General features: G+C 51.0%; 1 protein-coding gene across 1 annotated transcript; it reads left to right on the forward strand.

Annotated features, from left to right (window-relative positions):
* Window positions 1–485: 485 nt before the first annotated feature.
* On the forward strand, window positions 486–8,246 carry wnt1 (wingless-type MMTV integration site family, member 1). Its single transcript, XM_042344298.1, has 4 exons — window positions 486–586; window positions 1,482–1,735; window positions 2,625–2,890; window positions 7,758–8,246. Exons 1-4 carry the CDS (start codon window positions 486–488, stop codon window positions 8,244–8,246), a joined length of 1,110 nt encoding a protein of 369 aa, XP_042200232.1.
* The last annotated feature ends 243 nt before the right edge of the window (window positions 8,247–8,489 follow it).

Raw genomic sequence — 8,489 nt, forward strand, 5'->3', positions numbered from 1 at the left:
CTCCCTCTCTCTCTCTCTCTCTCTCCCCCAACCCCCCCCCCCCCCCCATCCCCAACCTCCCCCCCAACCACCACCCGCAGAAAATGATCCAACAATAGCAGTGAAGTGGCTCTTCACATAGACATGAACGCTTTCTAATCCTGTTGTGTTGCAGATAGAGGATGATGGACAGATTGATGGAGAGTCCTTGCAATCTCCCGGACAGGCAATAAGGGAAGAATGTGTCTCCTTTGCATCATTGTTCCTCTCCACTCCAGGGCTGGTCGGACCCTCTCCCAACCCTTCATCCAAAGGGATAAAAAGACAGGGGAGAGGGAGCTCCGATTGAATGAAGCTCCCGAGTTAGTTTTGGGGGGCAAATAAACTGTGTCATCTTCACTGACCTTCTCCTTTCCTCTCCAACCATCCCTCCTCTCCAACCATCCCCATCCCCATCCCCTCCCCATCCCCACACACACACACACACACACAAAAAAGGAAGCACAATGAAGATTTTGACGTTGCTTTTGGGAGTGAAGACACTGTGTTTCTTAACGTTCACTTCACTCTCTCATACTCTGGCAGTCAATAACAGTGGCAGATGGTGGTGAGTTGTATTTTTATGTACACTTATTCATTAGACTTTTAATTGTAATCGAATGTAAGCAGTGTGTGTGTGTGTGTGTGGGGAGGGGGGGGGGGGGTGGGAGGTGGGGTGGGTGGGGGGGGGGTTGTGGGTGGGGAGGTTGAATGGAGAGAAAAAAAGACAGAAAGAAAAGAACAGACAGTCAACTTGGACAGTAGTTAACAGGTGTGATTGTGATCCTGAGAGCTGGTGAATTCGGATTTCTTCCAATAATAATAATAATAATGTGGTCACTTCAATCCATGGCTGTTTGTGGGGGGTGTGGGGGGTATGGGGGGTGTGGGGTGGGGGAACGTCGCTGGGCGCAATCGGCTGCCGCGTTTCGCCCGCAAAACGCACAGTCACTTCACTTTACGGAGTATTCCGTGAAGCGCTTTGAGACGTCTCGAAGGCGCGATAAGGCGCTGAGTCAAATCCAAAGGGTCGTTAGTACTATTGTTATCGTGTTCCGTGAAAGGCTTTGAGTCATCTCGAAGACGCGATAAAGCGCTGAGTCAAATGCGTAGATAGTTACGATTATTATTATTATTATTATTATTATAATAAATTGCGGATATCGGGTTCCTGATCCCTGACTGTTCAGCTGCTTGGGACGTCCTCCCGACGTGAAAGAACGGAATTACAAATATAATGCTGTTGTGGTCGTACTTAAATGGATTGATGGCATTTTTTTTGCGGGGGTGGGGGTGGGTGGGGTGGGGGGAGATATTTCAAATCATTTGGTTATTCACGGGATAGTGGGGGGGTTTTGGGGGGTGGGAGGAATAGGTTGATTTTATAGTATTATTACTATTATTAGAGTGAATTAAGTTTTTTTTTTTGGGGGGGGTTTCTCAAACTGGGTCGCTGTTTCTAGGGGGATCGTGAACATACCTTCTTCCTCCAACCTGCTGACCGACTCCAAGTACGTGCAGTTGGTGTTGGACCCCAGTTTGCAGCTGTTGAGCAGAAAGCAACGCAAATTGATCCGGCAGAACCCAGGGATACTGCACTCCATCACCAACGGCCTGCAGATGTCCACCAAGGAGTGCAAGTGGCAATTCCGCAACCGACGCTGGAACTGTCCCACCTCCCAGACCCCCAACATCTTTGGGAAGATCGTCAACAGAGGTGAGAGTAGCTCATGCGCCCCCACACCCCCCACCATCACCCCCCCCCCCCCACCCCCACCCCACCCCCAATCTGGCTCCATTAGATTTGGCTCACAAATCCATCCCCAAATGATCAGCCAACCTCCAAGTCAGTTCCCAATCCACTTCAGCTCGAAATGCAGCAGATCAGCGTTCCTCTCAGGGGTGGCGGGAGAGGGGGGGACGGGAGGAGAATCCAGAGCAGTTCCTCAAACCCAGTCTCCGGGCTGATCCGGGAGCTGTTTCATACCCGATGTTGAGTGCCACAGCAGATGCGGGAAGGTATCTCGCCCCCAGCCACAGCTCCCAGATCTATCTGGATTTCAGCCTCAACCTCCATCCCCGACCTGCCCGTTAGAGGGGCTGAGCCCCGAGTCAGGAGGAACATGTGAACCCGATCCAAGTCCAACAAGGAACCCGTTAACCTGAGCAGATAACCTGTCTCACCCAGGCTAACCCTCCACCAGCACCTGCTGGCTGGAGACATGCGTTGGGCAGATACCCTCAAATAAGATACGGTCAGTCATAACTAGCCCCCAACGTTAGAAACTGCAGCCTAATTGGGTTCTTCTCCCATGTATTGGACACCAGACAAGCTATTGCTCAGGCATTGATTGAGACAGAGGATCATAGGGCGAGGGATGGATTTGACTGATCTGATCTGCTCCTTGACTTGTAAGTTCTTCTTGTGAAGTTGACTCAACTTAGGGTTGAGTGTACAGAACTGTACCTTGGAAAGGTTTTGCGAGCGCTTCCTCACCCCCACCCAATAGCTGATCCAATTTGGAGCGAGACACGCACAGCCAGAGAGGGAGAGAGGGGCAATTAACAGCAATTAACATCAACTTGCTCCCCCACCCCCCACACAGGTTGCAGAGAGACAGCCTTCATCTTCGCCCTGACCAGCGCGGCAGTGACCCACTCGGTTTCCCGCTCCTGCTCGGAGGGCTCGGTCGAGTCGTGTACCTGTGACTACAAGCGGCGAGGCCCGGGAGGGCAGGACTGGCACTGGGGCGGCTGCAGCGATAACATTGAGTTCGGCCGCATTTTCGGCCGCGAGTTCGTAGACTCGAGCGAGAGGGGCAGAGACCTGCGTTACTTGACCAACCTGCACAACAACGAAGCTGGCAGACTGGTAAGGGCGCGCGGCAACTGGTCACATCAACACCCACACCCAACAGCAGCTGTCAGACACGGCAATAATAATCCTTGCGTTTCCCACAGCGCCTTCGAGACGTCTCACAGGCGCTTCACACGATATGCTGTAAAGTGTAGTGACCGGGTGTTTTGTGGGCGAAACGCGGCAGCCAATTGCGCACAGCGGCGTCCCCCACAAACAGCAGTGTATTGAGTGACAAATTTATTATTTTTTTTTGGTGGGGGAGGTGGGGGGGGAAGGAATTATTACCCCCGGAAAAGCGATCCACCAATCGACTAACAACCGGGTTCCTGCTTACTGCGACAGAGTAAGTGTGTGTGTGTGTGTGTGTGTGTGTGTGTGTGTGTGTGGAATCGAGCCCGGTTTCCTCTCGCTTGCGAGGCGAGGGCTCTGACCACTGAGCTACAGGACTCCACGTGCATTCAAGAGGAAGCTAGACCTTCGCACGAGGGTGTGGGAGAGCGAGAAGAGTAAGGGGAGACTCGTGGGGAGTGTAAACAGCGAGTGGCCTGATTCTGTCGCCCGTGCTGTAAACAATCTACGTATATAAATCTCCGTTACACTAAACACCAATGATCCATTCAACGGAAGTGCATAACTATTAGGAGCAAAGCCAACCAACACCACAAAGTGTTGGGAGTCCTGTAGCTCAGTGGTTAGAGCCCTCGCCTCGCAAGCGAGAGGACCTGGGTTCAATTTCCAGACAGGGCAAAACTTTGGGCAAGTTTCCTTACTCCCCCCCCCCACACACACACACACACACACACACACCTCTGTTTACTAAGCAGTCAGTAGGAACCCGCTTGTTAGTCGATTGGTGGATCACCTTTCTGGGGATAATTATCCTTTTATTAAAAACTATATATATATATATTAACAAAATGTGGTCACTCAATCCGCGACTGTTTGTGGGGGCGCTGCTGTGCGCAATTGGCTGCCGCGTTTCGCCCGCAGTTCACGAAATACACGGTCATTCCGCTTTACGTTTGCTTTATATTCCGTGGAGCGCTTTGGGACGTCTCGATGACGTGATAAGGCGCTTATGCCAAAAGGTCGGGATCACGGTGATTGTAGTGACTGCATTTGGCGGGCAAACAGACGTGGAGCTCACCGGTGGAAGCTGCGGTCGGAGCGAACGGCATCACTGCACGTTAAGAGAAAACCAGGGAAAACGCATGGGGGAGAAGGGAATAGAGAGACGCAGGCGAAGGGAGTAGGAAAGGAATAGACTTGAGCGGTGTACTGAACACCAACGTGGAATAGCCGGGCAGAGTGGCTGTATCATTCTCTGGAACCGTGCCACATCAGTATTGAGGAGGAATAATAATATTATTCCTTGCATCTGATACAGCGCCTTATCACGTCTCCGAGACGCCTCAAAGCGCTTCGCAGAAATGTACTGTAACGTGAAATTGACTGTACGTTTTGTGGGCGAAAGGCGGCAGCCAATTGCGCACAGCAGCGTTCCCCCCCCCCCACCACCCGCCCCCCCCCCCAACAAACAGTCGTGGATTGAGTGACCGAATTATTACCATTTTATTTTCGAATAGTCAAAATACTACGTTTGGTGGAGGTAAACAGAGGGGAAGGTTAGCGGAATCGTCGAACAGTGGATCCGATTAAGTCGCGACCGAGCAGTAAATACAGTGAGCGACGGGTGGGGCGAGAGAGAGCGAGAGAGAGAGAGAGAGAGAGAGAGAGAGAGGAAGAGCGATGGAAAATGAGATTAATAATTAAAAAAAGATTTTGTTTGGTTTTTTTTCCCCCAAAAAAAATCGGCAGTGGAACAGAATGTCCCTCCTACTGTGCAGAAAAGGTCTGTTTCTCTACTTAAACCGCGCATTATTCTCTCCCTTTATATAAATTTACCTCATTTAACCACAAAAACCAAATCTTTCAATCATTCTACATCTGTTTCTCCTCCTTCCCCCCTTCCCCCCCCCACCACCCCCCACACTCCCCCAAACCCCCCCCCCCCCCTCCGCCCCACCACCGTAACAAAGCATCAGATCACTAATAGCTGCTCTGTTATTCAAAGAGGTTCTGCTGCTTCGCTGCCTCTTTCTCATTAACTAATAGAAAACATGTGCGCGCCTTTTTATTTTGCTCTTGTATAACCTCGGCTGGGAAACGGGAAGCGCATCAGATACTGTCTTGGGGAAGGCCAGCATGTTTCACTGTAAACACCAACGACATGTCCCAGTTCGTCTCACAACCCGACCGCCATTTGTGAGGGTTCAAGCCCCCCCCCAGGTCGGGACTTTGAACGCGTCCGGTCGAGGCTGAACCCTCGAAATCAGGGCGGGGGGTGGTGCTGAGCTTTCGGAGTTGCCATCCTTCGGATGAGGCGTTAAATCAGGATCCCTTCTTCTGGGATCAAAGATCCTTTGACAATATTCCCTCTCTCTCTCTCCCTCCCTCCCTCCCTCTCTCCACCCGCCCCCCCCCCCCCCCCCCGCCACCACCCCCCACCCCGGTGTCCTGGCCACCAATCCCCTCAATATCATTTGATCTGATCATTTGCTTTCGTGGCAGTTTGTGGGCATTTCTGTGCGCAAAATGAGGTTTCCACGTTCGCCCACAAAAAAAACACAATCGTCCCATCTTACAGTGTATTCAGTGAAGCACTTTAAGACGCCCTCCTGACGTGGAAGGAGCTACAGCAAATGATGGTTATTATTCCAGTTTAAATCACTGTACGGAGGTAGTTTCTTAAGTGTTTTTCGGCGATGGTCAATATTGCTGCCACATTACATCGGAGTGGATGTTACTTTTCTTGATATATTTACCTTCCTGATGTAGCTATGTTTTACAGGACGTGATATTCTGTTCACCAGCTATTTTGTCAAGCCCTTTCGGAATAGTGTTATTAACAGTCCCAGTTGTACAGATGAATACCGGAACTGTGTTTGTTTTATGCCGCCATGTATAACTGCATTCAATTTGTAGAGCGATATATTTCCTGACCTTCTCTAATTCCTTATTTCTTATGTTCCGTTATGTTCCAGGCCTCGGGACGTCCTCCCGACGTGAAAGGCGCTCTATAAACGTAATTTTGTTGTTGTTGTTGACGTCGTAATCACTCGGGGTTACAGCCACATCAATGAAAACCTTTCAAAATAATAATAATAATTTGGTCACTGAATCCACGACTGTTTGTGGGACACTTCTGTCGCATTTCGCTCACAAAATTATAGTCACTTCCCTTTTCAGTATATTCTGTGAAGTGCTTCGAGTTGTCTCAAAGAAGTGATGAGGTGCTATATCAAATGCAAGAATCATTACTATTATTAATAATACTACGTGTATAATCTATTTGGTTCTTGCTGCCAATAGCTGTCTTGTTACAGATTACTGTTCTAACCGTACAACCTTGTGAATCCGAAATCATTATTATTATTATTATTATTATTATGGGCAGGTGATTTGCAAGCCTATATTTAAGGAATATCATCCAACAAAAAAATTCAGCACAGAAGGAGGTCATTTAGCTTTGCGTACGCTCTATCGGTTTTCGTTTAATCCCACTCCTCGTGCCAATACTCTTTTCTATTTATAGACTCAAAACTTCCCAAATCATGCGCTGTGTCTAAGGAAGTTCAGTATTAAGTACCCTTTGCAGATGCTATATATACAGGGCACAATATCAAATGGCAGGCGTGGGTTGAGTCTGAAGTTGATCAGGCATGAAATGAGCCGTAGTCCGATAAATAGCCATAAAGGTGTACTTGTGATGAGTTAATCTGGCAGGAATAGTTCTGTGAAAACCCCACCGTCTGCTCGATAGTTTGGGGGCAGTTGAAAGGTTCCAGCCGTCCATTAGTCTATCACAATCCTTGCATTTCGATGCCTTCCGGACGTCTCAAAGCGCTTCGCAAAGTTGACCGTGAAAAGCGCTTGCAGACCGTACATTGGTGGGTACGCCCGGCAGCTGACCTGCGACCGGGTCCATGTCCCCGGCAAACCCACGCTAGACTTCCAAGCCCGCTGCCCCCTTCGTAGCCTCTAAAAAGCATTCATCCGCTATCATCTCGACGTTCCGCTCATACAATGAGTAACCGCAAACATACAGGATCCTCGACCATCTATTTCCAAATCCTCTGACTCCCAGCTCTTGCTATGCAAGCGGGAAGTTTATGTGTGACTAGGCATAAACAGAGACGTGCCAGTGAGTTGAATGTGGTCATAAAACCTCAGTTTTACTGACGTTGACAGAAACCCACTGTACTTTCCTTCTCATGGCTTATGTCATGACATCAGCAGAACAATTCAGTTCGAATTCCTGGAGTCGTAATGAATGTTCCAGCTTGGGCATTCTTGTTTTTTTCTCTCTCTCTCTCTCTCTCTCTCTCTCTTTCTTTTTTTTTGTCTCGGGAAGAAAAGGGACAGCAAAGCTAACTGAAACAAGGAGTCAGCAATTTGTGGGTTTCAAAACCCTCGAACGTTTAACCGTGAGCGACATTGAAGCGGGACGATGTTTGGTCTGACTTAGCTTGGAGTGATTTTATTAATCATAATGATAAAAATAATAATAAGCCTCGCCTTTGATACGGCTCAAACCGCTTCGCGGGAATACCGCCGTAGAGTGGCGTGACCGCGTGTTATGCGGGAGGAATGATTGTGGGTGGGGGGTGGGCGGCAGTGATGGAAGAGGGAGAAGGGCGACTTACCCACGTGAACACTGGCGGATGGAGCTCCCGGGGATCGAACCCGGGAGCCCCCCCCACCCCCTCCACTCTCTTTCCTCTCTTTCGCTTGCGAGGCGAGCGCGCTGACCGCTGAGCTCCGGGGCATCGCAGGGCACGCAACTGACTGTCTCTCTTTCTCTCTCCCTCCCTCGCAGACGGTCCACGCCGAGATGCGCCAGGAGTGCAAGTGCCACGGGATGTCGGGCTCGTGCACGGTCAAAACCTGCTGGATGCGCCTGCCTGCCTTCCGCACGGTCGGCGACCTGCTGAAGGACCGCTTCGATGGCGCCTCCCGGGTCACCTACGGCAACAAGGGCAGCAACCGGGCGTCTCGGGCCGACATGAGGCACCTGGAGCCCGAGAACCCGGCCCACAAGCCCCACTCGCCCCAGGACCTGGTCTACTTCGAGAAGTCGCCCAACTTCTGTGCCGCCAACGGCAAGATGGGCACCGTGGGAACCGCCGGCCGAGCCTGCAACAACACGTCACTGGGTCTGGACGGGTGCGACCTGCTCTGCTGCGGCAGGGGTTTCCGCACGAGGACGGAGAGGGTGACCGAGAGGTGCCACTGCACCTTCCACTGGTGCTGCCACGTCAGCTGCTTGAACTGCACGACCACACAGACTCTTCACGAGTGTCTCTGAGCGTCAGAGGAAACCCCCTCCACACTCCCAGGGTTGGGTGGAGGGTGGGGAGGGGAGGGGAGGCGTTAGGAGGGTGACCGAAGGGCATGTTTCGTCAAACAGGAGGGTCTCGAGACGGGTCTCGAAGGAGACAAGGGTGGGGGGGTGGGGTGGGACGGAGTTCCAGAGGATGGGGTAGGGGGTGGCGCAGAAGCTGAAGGCTTTGAAGGTGAGACCCTAACCAGAGGATCATGTAGGAAACTC

The sequence above is a fragment of the Callorhinchus milii genome, unplaced genomic scaffold, assembly GCF_018977255.1.
Source record: "Callorhinchus milii isolate IMCB2004 unplaced genomic scaffold, IMCB_Cmil_1.0 Scaffold27, whole genome shotgun sequence".
Classification (NCBI taxonomy): domain Eukaryota; kingdom Metazoa; phylum Chordata; class Chondrichthyes; order Chimaeriformes; family Callorhinchidae; genus Callorhinchus; species Callorhinchus milii.

Bases quoted from the DNA above. Each gene is read 5' to 3' on its own strand.
- wnt1 (XM_042344298.1), top strand. From the start codon at position 486: ATGAAGATTTTGACGTTGCTTTTGGGAGTGAAGACACTGTGTTTCTTA. The intron at 1,736-2,624 runs GTGAGAGTAGCT...CCCCCCACACAG, and splicing joins TGGGAAGATCGTCAACAGAG to GTTGCAGAGAGACAGCCTTC. The intron at 2,891-7,757 runs GTAAGGGCGCGC...CCTCCCTCGCAG, and splicing joins ACAACGAAGCTGGCAGACTG to ACGGTCCACGCCGAGATGCG.